The 21,041-nt window shown below is 44.0% G+C and overlaps 1 protein-coding gene across 1 annotated transcript; it reads right to left on the bottom strand.

Moving 5' to 3' along the window:
* Positions 1 to 5,939: 5,939 nt before the first annotated feature.
* Positions 5,940 to 20,582, bottom strand: LOC308169156 (cellular tumor antigen p53-like). Its single transcript, XM_080543804.1, has 11 exons — positions 20,450 to 20,582; positions 18,749 to 18,899; positions 18,547 to 18,625; positions 16,911 to 17,132; positions 11,189 to 11,375; positions 10,037 to 10,149; positions 8,739 to 8,848; positions 8,369 to 8,502; positions 7,224 to 7,321; positions 6,433 to 6,536; positions 5,940 to 6,064 (listed from the first exon to the last, which is right to left on the bottom strand). Exons 2-11 carry the CDS (start codon positions 18,841 to 18,843, stop codon positions 5,974 to 5,976), a joined length of 1,233 nt encoding a protein of 410 aa, XP_080399930.1. The 5' UTR covers positions 18,844 to 18,899; positions 20,450 to 20,582; the 3' UTR covers positions 5,940 to 5,973.
* Positions 20,583 to 21,041: the final 459 nt, after the last annotated feature.

The following is a 21,041-nucleotide window of genomic DNA, read 5'->3' as shown; positions in this document are numbered from 1 at the left end:
TAGTAGCGCTTTTCCGGGGCTCAAAGACGCAGATCCGCGGTCACTCACGGGTGTAGGCTGTGGTGTTCGCCGGGTCTCCTTCTATGGACTCGTTCTTGACTTCGGCGTTGACCTCGAACGTGTACAGCGCTCCGGGGACCAGGCCGTGGATCTCCGCGGTCTCCGTGGTCGTGGTCGTGTTCAGGTGATGCTGACCGCTCACTTGAACGTAATAGAAAGCCCGGTTTCCGTTGGGAGCGCTCCAGGTCAGGGAGACGGATGTGGTGGTGACCGCTTTGACCGTGAGGTTTTTAACCACGTCAGGTTCTGAAAAGGGGAATCATCATCATCATCATCATCATCATCAATGTCACAGTCATTATTGTAATCTGTTTGTGTATTATTATTATCAATAATACACTTAATTAATAATACTCTTTGTGTGGCAGTACATATAACTGAAATTGTATTAGCAGCAACATAGCTTAGAGCAGTGGTTCTCAAACCTCTCCTTGGGGACCCCCAGCCGCTCCACATATCTGGTCTGTTCCACCACCAGGTCCCCGAGGAGAGGTTTGAGAACCACCGGCTAAGAGGTGGTGTCACTGTTTACTACAGTCGTGACATTTTGCTTTTCTCATCCCCTCTACCGATACTCACTGGTATAGAAAGTCACATTGTGTGGGTTGAGGTCCCGCTCACACTTCAGCGGGAACACCTGAACGCTGTACATGGTGCCTGCGGTGAGGTTGGCCAGTCTGAGCGTGAGGTTGTTCTGCTCTACGGTCTGGTTGACGTCCCCTGTCACCTCCACCCTGTAGCCGCTGACGTCCGCGGGCCCGGGAGACCAACTGACGGTGCCGCTGTCCAGAGTCACGTCGGACACGGTCGAGTCGCCATAGAAACGGTCTACACTCAGATACGGAGGTTGACGGTTGGGGTGGTGGGGTTAGGATGAGAGTTTGGAGGGGTAAAGGAGGTAAAAAAAAACATGAAAACATTCAGTATGCTCATGGTACTCTTCACCAGATCAGACACAGAAAGTCTTCGCAGGAAGAAATCGTTCGTATTATCATTCCAGTACAAATGAGAAAATAGTCATATAACCCTACCTTCGTAACAAATATAGGGCAAAAGCTCGGAGCAGTTTTTCTCGAACCACATTCCAAAGCTGAGCATGGATATGCAGGGGTCCTCTATGTACGAATCAACCTCATCATCAAGACCACTCTCCTCCGTACTGTTAGTAGTACTGTTAGTAGTACTGTTAGTCCCATTGGCAAAACCAGTAACACCAGTAATTAACAAAGTTGTAGCTGGAGCCATTCTCACTAGCGCTGAGGTCATCGTCACTGGCGCTGAGGTCATCGTCATGTTTTCCATCGTGGTGAAATTCTCAAACATGTCATAGGTGTCGTTGCTCTCTGCGCTACCACAGGTACAGCAACACTCACAGTTGGGGCAAGAGTACAGGTTGACCACTTTCAACACAGGCGGCTCCTTGGGTTTGGCCAGTACGGGTCGGCCGGGGTACCAGTTCTGGAAGGACAGGGGGTCCCCGTTGGACCAGCGAGACCAGGGGACGGTGCCGTTGAAGCTCTTGCGGAGGCCGATCCAGTAACTGGAGTTGAGGTTCTGGACCAGGTGGTGGACGTTGCCTGGGTTGAGACTCACCATCTCTTTGTAGCAGACCTGACACAAGAAGGTTAGCACCGCTGAACTAAACATCTGATTGAAAAGTGTGATAGTCATGGATTTTCCGCAATGCCCCCCTACCCTGGACTCCTTCGAATCAGCCCTCAGAACGTATCTGTTCACCAAGGCCTTTGGCCCACCTAGTCTAGTTTTGTCACTGTCGCTGTCTTTTTGTTTTCTTTGTTTTTTCTGTTCTGTCTGTCTGACTTTCTGTCTGTCAAATCTGTAAAGCGTCCTTGGGTTTGAGAAAGACACTATATAGAACCATGTTAGTATTATTAATAATAATAATGATAATAATGATAATAATAATAATAATAACTTGGTTCTATATAGCGCCTTTTTCAAACCCAATGACGCTTTACAGATTTTACAGACAGAAAGTCAGACAGACAGAACAGAAAAAACTAAGTATCTTTATGATTTATGGAGAAGAGGAGGGATTGAATAAGTTGGACTTCTTGCCACTCCTTTTCGAATATGTGGAAAAAGAATTAAGTTAAAAGTGCAGTAATTGTTTTTTTGCTCTATGCTTTTTAATTCTGTTATTTTATTTTGTTTTTTTGTTTTCTGTTATATTAATTATTGGTGCTTTATCTTGTTTTGCACATATTTGAAATAAACATATCAATCAATCAATCAATCAATCAATCAATGGATACCTGGCAGTGCTGCCTGGCCTGCTCCCAGGTGGAGGAGTTCTGCTGGGGGAAGTACTGCCTCTCAGCTGCACAGCACACCAACACAGCTGGGGATGGAAACATCACATAACTTACACTCATAGTTACTTATCATTCTACAACAGCATGTTTGGATACTGGATTCTGATTGGCTAGCAACAGTGGTAAATACCCGCAACTCCCTTCAGTTCAGTTCAGCTCCAACCGCATTTCCAGTATCAATGTGTCCTCCTCTCATGGTAAATTGCTTACTTATGTAAAGAAGCTGGTGTCAAAGCATTATTTATTGCATCTTTGTGTTAGCATTAGATTAGATTAGCATTAGATGGATAGACAACCATTTACATTAGATTTGCATGACAGGCGCGAAGTTCCTTTCTCCTGTAAGCTTGGATTAATGATTCACGTTAGAAAATCTAATAGCCAAATAAAAAATAAAAAAGTCAAATAAAATGGATAGAATCAATAGAAGAGTCAAATATGATCTATGTCACCACCTCGCCCTGCCTAATGTGTTTGACGACATTTGCTTAGAATATCACTATTGTATACTCTTGTTTAACGAGCATAATATTGGATACAATTTTAATTTAGATATAAAATAGTTACCGGTAATTGAACTCACCCCAAAGAATCAGCAGTTGCATTTTGGTCATCCTTCAATCATGTGATTAGTCCTTAGTTGTGGACCTTCATATGGGTTTTCACACGGCACCTCTTTCACCTCAGCGGGCTGAAGAAGTTTGGCATGGGGTCCAAGATCCTGCGGTCCTTCTACAGAGGCACAACCAGAGGCACAACAAGAGCTTTCTGACTGGGTGCATCACTGCCTGGCACGGCAACTACACTGCCCTCAACCGCAGAGCGCTACAGAGGGTGGTGCTACAGAGGGTGGTGCTACAGAGGGTGGCGCTACAGAGGGTGGTGCTACAGAGGGTGGTGCTACAGAGGGTGGTGCTACAGAGGGTGGTGCTACAGAGGGTGGTGCTACAGAGGGTGGTGCTACAGTGGGTGGTGCTACAGAGGGTGGCGCTACAGAGGGTGGTGCTACAGAGGGTGGTGTGGACAGCCGAGCGCATCAGTGGATGTGAGCGTCCCTCCATCCAGGGCCCAGTTGTTCAAAACTTTTGATCTGGATCAGAATGATCCCGATTCTTTTCTCTGATCCAGGATCAGATCAAGCTGGCTGATTACTATAAGACTCAAAAATATAAATCGGATCCAGATTAAAAGTTTTGAACAACTGGGCCCCGAATATATACAACAAACGGTTTGTCAGCAAAGCCCGGAGGATCATCAAAGACCCCAACCACCCCAACCACAGTCTGTTAGACCCCAGCCACCCCAACCACAGTCTGTTAGATGCCAGCCACCCCAACCACAGTCTGTTAGATGCCAGCCACCCCAACCACAGTCTGTTAGACCCCAACCACCCCAGCCACAGTCTGTTAGACCCCACACTGTTAGATACTCATGACATCATACTTGTAAAATCATTTTTCTTTACTATTTGTACTGCTAATTGTATCCTGCCTTATCTGTCACTTATGTCTTGTACTATTGTCACTTTTTTAATCTTAATTTATCTTGGCTTTTACCTCGTCTTGTGCTACAATGGCAGGAACCAAGGTCTACGAACTCTCTTACACTTGTGTAATGTGACAAAACAATAACACTTGGCAAATAGTTGTTGACATCCACAAATGTATTTAACACTGGCACAAGTGAATAGTTAGAGTCTATAACAAATAACACATTTGAACAGTAAACCATCTCCATCAACAGGGATACAACTCAGCTTTGGTTCTACTCACCTAACGCAGGTTTCTCTCTCTCTGTCTCTCTGTCTCTCTTCCTCCCTCACTACTGCTCTCCTTCGTAAACACAAATCCCCCTGCCCATCATGTGGTGACGCCAGACTGCATGACACCAACACTTTTTTTCTATTCAGTTTGATCTCTCACCACACCGCGTCAATGTTCGCCCCGGCCATGGTGTTTATGAAGTCAGACTTCTGAGTGATTTGGAACTATACGACACATGCAAAGCATTAACAGTAGGGTTTCTGTACACTGTACACACAACTGTCACCGATACACCACCTGAACCAGATAATGCAAATGCAGAATGCAAAACCCTGTCTCTGTTTTCTCATCCTTTTAATGTCAAAAGGTCCCCCTCCCTCTGATACAAATTCTCTCTCTCTCTAATAATAATAATAATAATACATTGTGGGCCAGTTTCACAGACAAGGCTTAAGCCTAATCCTGGACTAAAAAGCATCTTCAATGGAGATTTTACGTTGAAAGTGTGATTTAGTCCAGGACTAGGCTTAAGCCTTGTCTGTGAAACCGGCCCTGTATGTATATAGCGCTTTTCCGAGGCTCAAAGACGCTGACAATATGGGGAAAAAGGAAAACACAGAAACAACAAGCAACAGATAACATGGGCACATGTTGAATGGGGGAGGGGGTGGTAGGGGTAGGGGAGGTTGTATGCATGTCCAGGGGGGGGGGGGGGTGGCAGGGTTAGGGGAGATGGTTAGGGGTAGGGAAGGTTGTATGCATGGGAGAACAGGTAGGTTTTGAGGTGGGATTTAAAAGTGGAGAGTGAGGGTGAGTCTCTGAGTGGTTGAGGGAGAGAGTTCCAGAGGCGGGGTGCAGCTCGTGAAAAGGCACGGTCTCCAAAACTCTTTGAGTTTTGAGGGTGGGACAGTGAGGGGAACAGTGGATGAGGATGGGAGGGTACGGGCAGGGCGGTGGGGGAGAAGGAGGTCAGTCAGGTAAGGGGGGGCCAGGCTATGGAGGGCTTGGTATGTGAGGATGAGTACTTTGAATTTGATACAGTCTTTGATGGGGAGCCAGTGGAGAGAGTGGAGGACAGCTAAAAAAAATAAGAATAAAAAAAGACTGGTAAAGACCAAAGACAAAGAGGAGAATCTTTAAGAAAGATTTTTTTTTAATTCAATTTCAAACAGTTCCCTGAAATGTTGGGTTATTTTCCCTAAACACAATACAGCTTTACAGCACCAAATGACTTTGAACTGGACAGCATCTAATCCCTTAATGGATACATTTTGTAATTAGTAACGTTTGGAATGGATACAAAGGGAATTAGTAAAAAATAAAATATATAAGTAAAAGTAAAAAAGACAAAATGAGAGTCGTTTCAGTTACAAAAAAAATAATAATACCCCAATGGAAACACAATTGAGGGGCAGGACTTTCTCTCATTTGAGGAAGTTGATGGCAGTGGTACTGTTTAGCAAGTAGAAACACACTAACATAAAACTGGCCAATAATTCAGTGACAAAGCATCAAGGTTAGTCAAGTCCAGGTGTGTCTACTGGTTTAGTCTCATGTCACACCTGGACTTGACTAGACTACTGGTTTAATCTCATGTCTAGTAAAGTCCAGGTGTGTCTACTGGTCTAGTCTAATGTCTAGTGACTACTGGCACAACCAAAAGGGGGCAGGTGGAGAGAATAGATCATCTATTAGCCATCACAAAAAATAACTCAATTTTGTATTGGTATACACTTTGGAGTCCAAATGCATGTTGGTTTGGGAACGGACCGCTAAAGAAGTAGCTAGGCGGCCAAGGAAGTAGCTGGGTGGCGTCAGTCCGAGTCGCTCTTCTCCTCCTTCTGCAGCAGCTTCTTCCCTCGCTTCGGCACCACAGCCTCATGGCTGACGTGCTGCTTGCCCTGACTGGAAAGGGGGAAGGAAAAAAAAACTTGAACAAGTGGAAAGAGAAGTGAAGATAAAGAGAAACAAGAACAATTTGTGCTCTCATAGAGTGATAGATAGATCTTTATTTAGTCAGGACAGTGCACATTAATGAACAGTCACTTATACAGAGTATGGTGACAGTAAATATGCCGGATTTAGCTGTGAGCTCATTTGCATCCGTAGTCCTCATGACATAAAATCGTACAATAGATTAAAAAACAACATCACAACACATACAAATAGGACATGAAACAATGAGCATGTGACCATAGGGACATACATCGGTGCAGTATAAAACAATAGTCATAACAACAGTTAGTTTAAATGTGACCTCCGTCAGTAGCTACCTCTTCTGCTTGTGTCTGTCCTGCTCGGCCGGCTGCACGCGGTCCAGTAACTCCAGACCCTCGTTCATCGTCTTGAACCACTCGTAACGTTCCTTACCACGAACCTGAGGGAGGCAACCACGCAAACCAGGGTTCCTACAAGTTTCAACAAGTCAAATGTCCTTTTCTAGACCTCTTTGAATAGAATGTTAGACCTGTTCGCGACACCATATGACAGCTTTTTGTCATCCTCGAGGTGATGAAATTAGGGACTTCACTGCCATACAGACAAAAAAGGACGCACATTTTTTGGTTCCAGCTTGATTAATTTCCGCGTAAATAGATGTGGTTGAACTGATTTCCTTGCAGGATCTCCTTTTTAAGACCTAGCACCTCGTTTTTAGACCGAATCACTGAAAATGGAGACCTTTTTAGGCCTTGTGGGTTGGATTGCTGGATTTTAGACTTTAAGGCTTTTTAAGACCTGCGCGGGAACCCTGACAAATTCAACACTCAGCTTCAACCAGGAGGGGTCTACAAACACGTGTGTTTGGTGTTAAATGGCAAATGGACTGCACTTGTATAGCGCCTTTATCCAAAGCGCTTTACAACGGCCTCTCATTCACCCGTTCACACACACCTTCACACACCCGCTCACTGGGAGCAATTTGGGGTTCAGTGTCTTGCCCAAGAACACTTCGACATGTGGCCAGCCGGGGCTCGAACCGCCGATCTGCCGACCTTGCGATCATTAGACGGCGGCTCTACCTCCTGCGCCACAGCCGCCCCAGGGTGTAGGTGGTGTTACCTACACGCAACACAAACACCTCCTTGTCCTCGTCCTCGGCACTGGAGGTGTTCTTCATCCTCTTGCTGGTCCCAGGGAAGGCAGCAGGACCCTGCTTCAGCTCTGAGGGGAGAGGGTTAAAGGGAACCCTGGTTATTAAGACATGTAGGCATAAGGATTAACATAATGAACATATTTCATGTCTTTCTACCAACATATTTTAGTAGGAGATGGCAATTAGAGCGTATTAAGGCCTACATGTGTTAATAACCAGGGTTCCCTTTGAGATACACAGGGTATTGAGAGAGCAACACAAGAAGGCCGGTCGAGGCATTGACTTGACATCCATGTTAACTCTGCTTTACTGGCACCAGAACAATGTCACCAGTTACTTAGTATTTTTACCTTCTTAAAGGATGGCTTGGACTGGTGATATCAAGCAAGGTTCTTTATATACAATCTCTATAAAACGAGCTATTAGATAATTCACTTTCTATTCAACTAGCTATTTTCATTTCTTAAAAACAAACTGTCAATCAATCTCCTTTCAACTGTCAATCAATCATGTAACATATTAATCAATCTCCTTTCAACTGTCAATCAATCATGTAACATATTATTCAATCATGTAACATATTATTCAATCATGTAACCTATAAAGTTACAACACACCCCTCTAACGCATGGGAATAACAAGGCATTCTGTTGACAATATCGATGCATAAACACATAAACAGAGGGGAATCAAGACCAGGCAGGGTTCCTACACGTTTCAGCAAGTCAAATTTAAGACCTCTTTAGGACCTCTGTGGACAGATTTTTAGACCTGTTTGCGGCACCATTATGATAGCTTTTTGTCATCCTTGAGGTGATGGAAAAAAGGAAGCGAATTGGCTGGGTTCCAGCTTGATTAATTTCCGCGTAAATAGATGTGGTCGGACTGATTTCCTTGCAGGATAAACATTTTTTAAGACCTAGCAGCTCATTTTTTAGACCGAATAACTGAAATGTGAGACCTTTTTTAGGCCTTATGAGTCTAAAAGTCGGATTGCTGGATTTTAGACTTTGAGGCTTTTTAAGACCAGCGCGGGAACCCTGCCAGGCGATGGAAGACAGACAGCGAGAGGAGGCTGTCCAGAGGTTGTGAAACAAACACGGCTTCAGTCGTACTGCGCTTGGTGCCGCCGGCGTTCTTGGGAGTTCCGTTCTGAGTCTTGTCGGCGTTCTCCTCCTCCGTCTTCCTGTCTCGCCCGGGGCAGGCGCACACACGCACCTCGAAACACTGACGCCCCAACACCTGACCCCTGGAGAGAGAGAGAGAGGGGGTTAAGAGAGAGAGGCAACAGAAGAAGTAGAAGTAGAAGTAGAAGTAGAAGGAGGAGGAGGAGAATATTTTATTTGCCATGCAATCAACTTGTCAATCAATTTGTTTTGCTCTAGGCAGGAGAGAGTTAACATTCAAACACACAAACGCATTCAGACGCACAAACACAGGGGGGGGGGAGACACACAAACACAGGGGGGGGGGGGAGGGACTCACTCTTGAGTCTCCAGGGTCAGTATAGTCAGGATGGGCCGCCGGTTCATGCCTCCCATGCATGAGCTATTGCACATATAGTTGAGGAGGATGGTAGTCACTGCAGAGCCAAGCTACCAACACAAACACAAACACACGTCATAAGTCATAACCTGGATCAACCTGCAATGAAACACACACACACACACACACACACACAGAAAAGGACACACATTCTATTAATGAGAGAAATGTTTTATATTTATTTCGGGTAAATTAATTGTTATATTACTCGAGTAATACGAAACATTATCTTTAGAATAATGTATAAATTAGTCATTAGATTAGTCGACTAATCGAATAAATAATCGTTAGGGTTAGTAATAATGTAGAAAATAAATAATTGCAAAAAAAAAAAAGGAATCGGTGCAGCCCTAGTCATAACCCTTCCTGTGTTAGAAGCCACAACACAAGCATTGTGGTCACCGTGGTTACGTGCCGGTGGTTATATGACGGTGTTAGACACACAGGAGAGCAGGCCTACCTGTGGTCATGTGATTGTGTGTTAGACACAGGAGAGCAGGCCTACCTGTGGTCATGTGACGGTGTGTTAGACACCAGGAGAGCAGGCGCCTACCTGTGGTCATGTGACGGTGTTAGACACCAGGAGAGCAGACCTACCTGTGGTCATGTGACTGTGTGTTAGACACAGGAGAGCAGGCCTACCTGTGGTCATGTGACTGTGTGTTAGACACAGGAGAGCAGGCCTACCTGTGGTCATGTGACGGTGTGTTAGACACCAGGAGAGCAGGCCTACCTGTGGTCATGTGACGGTGTGTTAAGACACAGGAGAGCAGGCCTACCTGTGGTCATGTGACGGTGTGTTAGACACCAGGAGAGCAGGCCTACCTGTGGTCATGTGACGGTGTGTTAGACACCAGGAGAGCAGGCCTACCTGTGGTCATGTGACGGTGTGTTAGACACCAGGAGAGCAGGCCTACCTGTGGTCATGTGACGGTGTGTTAGACACAGAGGAGAGCAGGCCTACCTGTGGTCATGTGACGGTGTGTTAGACACACAGGAGAGCAGGCCTACCTGTGGTCATGTGACGGTGTGTTAGACACCAGGAGAGCAGGCCTACCTGTGGTCATGTGACGGTGTGTTAGACACAGGAGAGCAGGCCTACCTGTGGTCATGTGACGGTGTGTTAGACACAGGAGAGCAGGCCTACCTGTGGTCATGTGACGGTGTGTTAGACACAGGAGAGCAGGCCTACCTGTGGTCATGTGACGGTGTGTTAGACACTAGGAGAGCAGGCCTACCTGTGGGGGCTCGTAGGGGAGCAGCACGCTGTGTCTCTTGGTGTTGTCGTCTTCGAGGTACACCGCCCGCTGGCTGCCCTCCACCCTGATCAGGTGACTGCGGTGGACGTTGCCTTCCAGGGACAGGAAGCAAGCAGACAGGAAGTGAGACAGGAAGCGCTTGTCTGGGGTTGTTTCCTGTTACGGTCTGGTTAGATCTGGTACCTCCGTGATCTGGCTGACTATTCATGCTGTGATCACATGAGCTTTGTCTTTTAAAAAAGGTACATACGAAAAAAGGTAGAGCAGAAGAAAATCAGATAGTCAATAAGCTGTGTAATGTAGTTAGATTTGATAAATGGACTGACTTATATAACATATGACTTATATAGCCTTATTCCTAAGGCGCTTTACAACGACCTCTCATTCACCCATTCACACACACATTCACAAACCAATGGCGGCAAGCTGCCATGCAAGGCGCCGGCCCGCTCACTGGGAGCAATTTGAGGTTCAGTGTCTTGCCCAAGGACACTGCGACATGTGGCCAGTCGAGGCTCGAACCGCCGATCTGCCGACCTTGCGATCATTAGACGCCGGCTCTACCTCATGAGACACAGCCGCCCCTATTTCATCCTGCCCCCTCACACACCTGGGACCACATATACTGAAATGTAAGTCCCTTTGGATAAAAGCGTCAGTGAAATGGCCTATATTATTACATGGCATATTATTGGGCCGCTTAAGTGGAATGGGTTAAGTGTCGACCATGTAACCGCAGGGTTCCCGGTTCGATTCTGGCCACGGACATATCCTGCATGTCATCCCTTCTCTCTCTCTCTCCCATCCTTCCTGTCTAAATCTCTACTGTATCTGTCAATAAAAGGAAAAATATGAAAAAATATTGAGCAGGTCTGTATAATGTACAAATGGACTGACTTATATAACATATGACTTATACAGCGCCTTATTCCAAAGCACTTTACCACGGCCTCTCATTCACCCATTCACACACCTTATACAGAGCAGCTTAATGACCATCTGATTTTGTTCTGCTCACCTTTTCAAAAATATTCTTTTCTGAAAAAATAACGTAATAAAAAACACATATTATAGAACCTAGAGATAGAACCTCGAGATAGAACCTAGAATTCTAACGCCACGGTGTGTTACCTTCGTTGTTGTCGGAGATGTTCTGGTGGTGGGGGCAGCGCCGGACCACCTCAGAGACGTGCTGGGACTTCTTGTAGACGGCCGTGGCCCGGAGGACGGCCCCCGGGGGCGGCTCCCTGGACACCAGCACCTCCACAGGGCACGTCTTGGCCATCTGGCAGTACAGCTTGTTCAGCTGCTGGGAGTACTGGGAGGAGGCCGGGAACACCAGTTATGGGGAGCATGTCTAATAATAATCACTTTAATTTATATAGCGCCTTTCAAAAAGCCCAAGGACGCTTTATAGGGGAATGATCGGACAGACAAAACAGAAAACAAACAAAGCAAAACTGAAACAATGACTAGGGGCCAAAGGCCTTGGAGAACAGATGAGTTTTGAGGGCTAGTTTGAAGGAGTCCAGGGTGGGGGCGTTGCGGATCACTGTGTGGAGGGAGTTCCAGAGGGCAGGTGTAGGTCTAGGTTCCCACAGTCCAATGGTCCCACAGCGCGATGTTCACACATTTCTAAGTAAAGTAACTAACCCTATCGCTAGCCCTAACCCCATCCCTATCCCACCTATGAAATATTAGAAATGTGGGACCGTTGGGTTGTGGGAAGCCCAGTTAAGTTGACCGTTTCCTGGTGGAGAAACTAAGTTAGTGGACAGTGAAAAGTCAGCGTGTGTCACCGACACACTTTACCTGTGTGACACCAACGTTCCCTCAAAACAACTACGAAATAATTGTACGTTTACAAAGTTTACAGTTTAGTCAAAAGACAAATTTGGCCAAAAAGAAAATGGAATAAACACCCATAAACAGGGTTGCAAAATTCCCGTAAGTTTGAGAAACTTTCCGACTTTAATGTCTCAAAGTTGACATATGGAAGCCTTGGAAATTATAGGAAAGTTTCCCAAACTTTTTGCAACCCTACCCATAAACACACATTCACTAAATACCAGTAAACATAACAAATATTGTAAATACCTTCTTCATTTTACCACAGATTTTTTTTTACCATTTTAACCAAATCTCTGCAGGAGAGGAAAAGCCCTTGTAAGGAACATGCCCAGTCATGTCAGACCCCCGAGTCAACCAACCTGCACCGCCCCAGACACAATGAGTGGGCTGGCGTTGCTTTGGTTTAACACCAGCACACCCTAACCTCAACCCTAACCGACCTATCACGGAACACTGGCCTTGAGTGACAGTGGAAGCCTGCGTTCTATTGGCTGTTTCAACCCAACTACCGTCTGCCGCTGAAACACAGAATTCTAAGCAAATAGTCACAATGGACTGGATTCAACTTGAAGGCAGCCATGAGGGGTCTGAATGAATGGGACATGGGAGGTCCTCTGAGGTAAGGATATTTCACTGGGGTTCAGTTAATGAAAAAGTTAGGCTACCAGAAATTAAACCAGTTTAAAACTATTTTATTCTTTAACTTCTCATGGCTAAAAGCTAAGTTGTAAAGTACAGAGGTCCTAAGGGTAGGATTGTATGAATGAGAGACAAGTACGTTCAAACTTAACGTTTTTTTTTTTTAAGGGTACAATAATTGAAACCAGTTTTAAGCAATTTCACTGTTACTTCTCCTAGCTAAATGCTAAGGTGTACAAAGGGTCAGATTGTATGATTATTACACATTTACATTGTTTGTATGAATGAGAGATACAGTAAGTACATTCAAACCTTGTGAGGGAAGGAAAGCTTGTGATGGATGTTCCTACAGACATTTATATTGAACTTGCCTTGTCTGTTTTCTATGTGATTGTATTGAAACGCAGCATATCTTGTGATGGAGAACAGAATATCACAGGATATCTCACATGCTTGTTACATCCTTGTATCGGCTTGGTGTCTACACATACAGTACAGGCCAAAAGTTTGGACACACCTTCTCATTCAATGTGTTTCCTTTATTTTCATGACTATTTATGTTGTAGATTCTCACTGAAGGCATCAAAACTATGAATGAACACATGTGGAATGATGTACTTAACAAAAAAGTGTGAAATAACTCTAAATATGTCTTAGATTTTAGATTCCTCAAAGTAGCCACCTTTGCTTTTTTGTTGTTAATAAAATATATAATAATAATATTAAATATATATATATATATAATAACATATTATTATTAACACATATTATATTTAATAGTATTATTATATATTTTATTAACAACAAAAAAGCAAAGGGTGGCTACTTTGAGGAATCTAAAATATAAGACATATTTAGAGTTATTTCACACTTTTTTGTTAAGTACATCATTCCTATGTGTTCATTCATTGAATGAGAAGGTGTGTCCAAACTTTTGGCCTGTACTGTATTTAGCAAAAATTGTGTGACACAAAAGTATACTCTTTCCCCATCATATTTCAGTGTTATTAAGCATTATACATGAGGTCATTATAATACCATGGAAATGCCATGTAAAAAATGTAATCCTAAAACATAATTCTTTTTTTCCTCCCATGTTACATGTGTGCATACCTTTTGAAGCTCACCATATCAGCATCACTTTTTATGTGCTTGATGTTACAATGGTTAAGATGGTAACAGTCCTGCTAAATCACACAAGTGTTTGACTTTGCGTGATGAATTACTAGAGATGCTCCGATCAGGGTTTTTGGTGCCGATCACCGATCACTGGAATCAGTGATCTGCCGATCCGATATCACCGATCACCGATCACAGCGTCGAAAATGGCAATTGAAGCATTCTATTTATTGTGTAGCATTATTTATGTTTTAAATTATTCTTAACACCATTGACATTGTATATTAAGTATTTAAATGAAATTAGGAGATGAGAAAGTATCATGAATTGACGACCATCTGTTTTATTGAATTCACAACCACCTGTAGCTTACTTCAGGAAAAACAAATAAAATGTACACTGTCACATCAAATGTGCAACATTCCACTCGAATGAGAGGAACTAGGGGCTCTTAGAGAACTTGGAGCTTATACTGTAACTGTAGCTTTCCTGAGGAACAATAAACATACCCAAACTAAACTGCAACATAAACAGGCTATAGCCAAATATAAAATACTGTTTCAAGTCAGTCAGTTTCAAGTCATATTTAGGAGGAGATAAGACAGCAAGTCAGCAATAATCAATAAAACAAAAAAACAAAACATTGCACCTAAGGAGATTTCAGACTCAAACCTTACTTCTGATTAAGCAGCATCACTGGCAGATTAGCCTTGAGAAATACAAGCATCTCAGCGTTTTTGGCACTCAGCCTGTTCCTCTTATCATCTAAAATATGTCCTGCTGCTGAAAAGTCGCTCGCTATCTACACTTGTGCAATGTGCACAGAGGAAGACCTAAAACTCACGCGCTAATAGTTGTTGTTGCTATGGGCCAAGTGACTTCCTGCTCGCGGGGTCACATGACGTCGGTGAACACTACCTACACTACGCTCGTGAAGTCGCGCTGGAACTCTGACCAGCACTCGTGGAACGCCTCTCGTCCAATCAAAGCACTCGGTCCCTTTATGACGTCGAGCCCAGTGTGCGCTTCGGCGCTCTCTGAGCGAATCGACGAACGCAGCAAATGCCGTATGATATTCGTGGTATTGAAAGACCTTGCGTGCGTTCCTCCGCAAGGTATTTCTTTTGAGCAGACATTACAAACGGCATATTTGTTGTCTCTTTCCGACACTGTGTAATATTTCCAGACTGGCGACGCCATTTTGTAAACTGATCGGTCATGTTTGATCGGCCGTTTTGAGAACTCCGATCAAAACCGATCAAGGCCATATCGGCCGATACCGATCGGCGCCGATCAGATCGGAGCATCACTATGAATTACCTTTCTACCGATGAAACACTGAGTCTCAGAACACATACAATCACAGAATAAAAACTATAAGGCAATAGGGGGCTTTCTTGATTAATATCTTATTAAATGTTATTTGTATGTTCATTAGTTTATTATCATTGTATCAATAGCTGCACAGTAGCCTGTTTAATCTCAATGTTAATCAGATTAGATTCAACCTTTTTGTCATTGCACAGAGCACAACAAAACATTTTTTTTTTACTCTGGGCACAGGGTCAGCCGTAGTCAGCGCCTCTGGAGCAATTAGGGGGTTAAGTGCCTTGCTCAAGAGCACAACGGCGGTGGTAGGCACCTTAGATATGATGCCAGCAACCCTCCAGTCACCAGCTCACATGCAGCTCCCTCCTGAGGCAGGGATCGAACCAGTCCAATTCTGCATATAGTTAATTGTATTGCTCAAAGTAGACATCCTATAGGCTATGTGCTAAACATTTGTGACACAGCCCAATGAAAAGGGCTACCTGTAGGCGAAATCATTTTTCAGTTTTTTACATGTGCTTAAACTACAGATTGTAAGCTTTCAAATGATGCATCATACATTGAAATCGGAAACAAATTGAAGACGACATGAGTATTTGAAAGTTGCTACACCGGAAATCACTAAGCACAGAAAATCCCCATCAAAGATAATGAATCCCCATCAAACAACAAGAAACGAAGTCATTGTGTTATAGATTACACTTATTTAATGAACGTAAAACTGTTCGGAAAAATAACGAGTGGGTACTTCACATCTTCGAGTTGAATGTTAGCTAAAAAAAAGAGAAAAAAAAAAAAATAAAAAATTAAAGACGAATTTGACGTCTTTCTCATTTCCGAGAGGTGTCCAGAAACACCAGGAGCAGTCACATTTTGTTACTTACATTGAGCCATTTTTAAATGTTTACCCCAGTGTCACACTTTGGCCCACTCATTTATGGAATGACCCATCATGTGACCCATCATGCACTGCACCAACTCAGTGTTTCCTAGGGATGTAACGGTGCATCGCGATGCAGTTAATTATCCATAACTCAGCATTAAGGGTTGGATTGGGGGTAAGACCCTGCGACATACCAGCGTCATGTCCAGGGGGTGTACTTGTACATCAAGCCGCCTCACGCTACTGAAACAGGAGATAGGCTCCTGTCCTATGGGATATTAGGCTCGAGGACCATCGGTTCTCAAGGCTACTTACTTATGTGGTCTTGACTACCTGTCCACTTTCTCACCTGGTTCTTGCTGTCTCTCTCTGGTGTGCCAACACCATCCTGCTCTCTCTCCTCCTCTCTCCCTCTTTTGCAGTAAGACAAAAGGCAAACATAACAACCAGAGTATTTATAATCTAATAAGAGGCATGAATTGATCCATATCAATTTATAACATAATTCTAATTGAATGGGCAATGCAATCAGATAATGTCAATCTATAAAAAAAGACATTTCCAATGAGTGAGGGTTTGTTCCAATGCTTCAACCCACTGTCCGTGTACTGTAAATATACCCTTATGGTATTACCATAAAGCCCAATTCTAGCAGAATATGAAATATTGTATATCCAGTTAGCTCTTTTAGCTGGCAAGTGTGCAAGCAGACTACTAGCTCATCTAATCACCTCTGTGCTAGCTAGCCTGCTAGTTCTTTGACACTATTCACACCATGGAACTATAATCAGATTATAGTATCATATCGTGAGCTTAGAATTATAAGGTTCTATCTCCGTTTGGGGTAGTTCAGAAATATTGAGCTTCAAAGGTTTTACATTCCATTATGTTTGGTGAGATGGAACCTTTGTATTTTATTAATTACTAACAAATGTAAATGTAAAAAACTCAATTTTGACAAATTGAGATAGAACCTTATAATTCTAACGTCACGATATAAAAGAAACGCTGCAGCTGTACAACAGTACTCACGGTGGAGGTGACAGACTTGGCGGTCCCTGACTTCTGGAAGTGCAGCAGGAAGCCGTGCTGCCCTGGGTAGTCGATGATGGAGGGGACGGTGGAGGCCGGGGGGGGGACGCTGTCCATGGGCGACACAGAGGCCTCCACCAGGGGGGGGTCGGGCAGCTCAAACAACAGCCTCTCGTCAAAATCCTCATGGAGAGCTTCAGGCAGGAGGGCTTCAGGCAGGAGCTATGGGAAGGAAGAGCAGCATTAAGTAAAAACAATATAATAGGCATTGACCACTTAACCGCAGGGTTCCCGGTTTGATTCCGGCCGCAGACATATCCTGCATATCATCCCTCCTCTCTCTCTCTCACACCCATCCTTCCTGTCAAAAACCTCTACTGTCTCTATCACAATAAAAAAAATATATATATATGCGTGGGACTGCCCCACTCAGAAAAAATAACTTTAAAAAAACTATATAATAAGAATAATAAGAATAATACATTAGACTTATAGCGCTTTTCTAGACACTCAGACAGTTTACTGAAAAGATCGAGTAGTAATAGTAAAAAGAAACAAAAATAAATAAATAAAAGAAAGTATAGGGGTCTAATTAATTTTTAGATTACTAAATCTAAGTCTAAGGGCCCTATTATGCACTTCTTAACTTGCCGTCTTAATTAAGACGCACCGCCAGGTTAAGACCTACCGCCACCCTTATTATGCGCTTCATACGCGCTACTGCTATTATGCAGGTGTCGCTAGGCGCCCACACATAAGACGTAAGACTCCCGTGCATATATTACTCATTGTGGGAGTGTTCATATGTTAATGAAGTGCGCTAGGCGCCCCTGCTATTATGCGATCTGACTTTGCGCCTAGCGCTAAGAAGTGGTTTGAAAAGTTCTTAGGCGCTAGACTTCATGCACGTTTTGAAACACGAGCGCGCCTCCGCGGTTTGCGCATGCGCGCCGACCGACTTCTTAAGAAACCGCGGAGGCGCGCTCGTGTTTCAAAACGTGCATGAAGTCTAGCGCCTATGAACTGCATAATAGCATAGCGCTTATGACTTAACGCAGCCGGTTCTTAAAGGGAATGGCACCTGGCACGCTGATTGGGTTGATTGAGAAGACGCCCAAAACACACCCATGACTAATTTCTGGGCTTAGCGCCGGGTCTTAGGCGCCCACTACCGCACGCATAATAGCAAAGTGGCCTTGACCACGCCTCCACGTCTTACGTTTAGATCTACCGCCTCGTCTTATTGCTTAAGACTTATGAAGTGCATAATAGGGCCCTAAGTGTCTTTGTAGGACAATCTACTCTGTATACTGCAATTACACCTAGATAAATTATGTCACAGCATGTACAATACAATGTTGTTGCTAGAGTCATTGCAGAGTTACCGCATTGGTATAGAGGCAACAACTTAAAGTAAAGTGTGACCAGCTTTCGTTTAAGTTATCTACAACCTTTCGCAGACTTACTTACTGACTGACTGATAAAAGCTAACCCCAATTGCAAACACTTTTGAAAATGCAAACACACATCAAAGTGGATTTTCCCCCACAGAAAGTCCTTTACAACCTCCTTTCTAAGCAAGACATTTCCGCTGCATAAAACAAGTCCGTTCGGTCGGGTAGACAAACACACGTACCGGCACGTCCAGGTCAGACCAGCTGTCATTCACAGGTGGAGCCAGCAGACAGCTCCCAGTGGAGACCTCAGGAGGCATCCTAGAAAAAGGACACATAAATCACAATACATGTGGTCACTGGTGGTCTTCACAAGACCCTTTTGTTGACCGAGTTAACACACAGGCTAAGTGTTTTTGTCCAGGCTAGATGAAGACGACTTACATGGTCTGCCACATCTGTTGGAAGGACCCCTGGCTGAGGGGGAGAAGGTCAAGAAGAAGGTCCTGCTCCATCCTGTACCCCTCGTTCTCGTTCATCTTCTCAACGGGAGGGCAAAGGGACACCAGGCTGGAGATCAGGAAGGCGATGGGATCTAGAGAGGGAGAGGGAGAGAGAGAGGGGGGGGGGGAGAGGGAGAGAGAGACAGACAGAGAGACAGACAGAGAGACAGAGACAGAGAGAGAGAGAGACAGAGAGAGAGACAGAGAGACAGACAGAGAGAGACGGAGAGGGGGGGAGAGAGGGAGGGAGAGAGAGACAGAGAGAGGGAGAGACAGAGGGAGGGAGAGAGAGACAGAGAGAGGGAGAGGGAGGGAGAGAGAGAGAGACAGAGAGAGAGAGAGAGAGAGACAGAGAGAGCACCTGTGTGATTAGTATAGGCACAACTGCATATAGCCTAGTCCCCTGCTGCAGGTGGGAACAAGTAAGTAAGTATTAAGTAAAGTTTATTTCTATAGCACCGATCACAGACCAGCAGTCACAAAGTGCTTTACATAGGCTATAAAAACATAATTAAAGAATCAAATAATCACAAATAATAGCAGGTTGAAAGAAACAGGTGAACAAGTGAAAATAAAAACAAGAAACAAATAACAAGTGTACAAGAAATAATAACGACACACAAAAAAAACTGGCTTTTGAAAAAACTCCTGGACCTGGAGCACGATTATATAACTACTGTTCTTCAGATATGTATTTAGTACTCTCAAACCAGGAGTTATGGAGTAGCAGGTAATCCATACATACATAATTATCCATACATTACCTAGCTAACCTAAAGGTAATTAGCTGGATATGTTATCTCATTAGCACATTTAAATCACTGGTGGCAATGATTAGAATCAAGTGGAATTGATTTAGCTAGCGACCTTGGGTCTGTTAAAGCAAGGCGCTATATGAATGAATGAATAGTCTTTATAGATGGTTTTTATATAAATTGTTAAGTTATTATTATTATTATTATTATTATGATTATTATAATTAGTGTAACTATCTAGCTAGTTAACAAACACGTTTGGCTAGAACTGGAGAAAAAGAAAAAAAAACGTTTGGCAGTTTCGCTCGCTAGCCGAGATTTCCGTGACTTGACAAACAGACAAACAACATGTGTGTTGGCTCCTCTGCCAGGAGAGCAAGGTGCTTCACACAAACACATGTGTCCGATCACTTCCTTGTTGTCAGATCGCTTGTTTACAAGTCGTAGTAACTGTGATCTATCACAGGTTAGCTAACTAACAAGCTGGGTGAATGTGTCTAGGTTAAGGCCTAGTAGTAAGTAACAAGAGATGTTAGCTAGCTAGCTTCAGGCTTACAGACTGGCTGAGTTAGATGTTAGCTGGTTAGCTTCAGCCAACATTCTAGAACGCCAACCAACGTGTTTATGTACTTTCATGTACCTACTTCTGCAAATCTTCTAATAAAGTTTTCAATCAATCAATCAATGGTGCCGTCATTTAGAACGTTGGTTGGCGTTCTAGAACGTTGGTACCGCTCTAGAACGTCGGTGGTGCCGTTTTAGAACGGCTGGTAGTCTAGTAGTATAATGTGGACGTGCGGATACACGACGATCTCAAACTTTTTCACTTGCATCAAATATTTGTGCACAATAACCGCATGGTTATGAATGATGGATTACATAGTTACCTCGCCTCCCGTTTATTCGGCGACGCGCTGCCCCAAGTTTCAGGAAATCGCAGTTATAATAATAGTCTAGTGACTAACAACCAGACCAAAATATTTTTGTTTGCGAACAAAACCACGTTTCGGGGATTCCCGATCGAAAATCTGGCCGGGTGCGTTCGTAAACACGCTCTGGATCATCTGATCAGCACTCATGGAACGCCTCTTGTCCAATCAAATGACTTGGTCTCTTTATGACGTTGGACCCAAGTGTGCGCTCCGGCGCTCTCAGATGAAGTTTACAAACGCACCATGATGGGCGGAGGAACTATACGCATAATTTACACCCCACCAATCAGAGGCCGCGCCAATATAACACCCCACCAATCAGAGAGCGCGCCGATAACACGCCACCAATCAGAGGCCGCGCCAATCGAGGTGTCCGTTTTCAAATAGAATGTCCACAACAACACAACAAATCACCCTAAATAAAAATCTCTGTATGATATTTACTTTGTACATGTTTATTTGTACCGTTTTTCACCATTACAAGCTTAGGACCAAACCCCGGACCTTTTCAGCCGCAGCCCGGTCCCTCTGGAACGCCCTCCCCAAC

Source organism: Nansenia antarctica, assembly GCF_963989245.1.
Source record: "Nansenia antarctica genome assembly, chromosome: 13".
NCBI classification, from domain to species: Eukaryota; Metazoa; Chordata; class Actinopteri; order Argentiniformes; family Microstomatidae; genus Nansenia; species Nansenia antarctica.
This window is presented reverse-complemented; position numbering and strand designations above follow the sequence as displayed.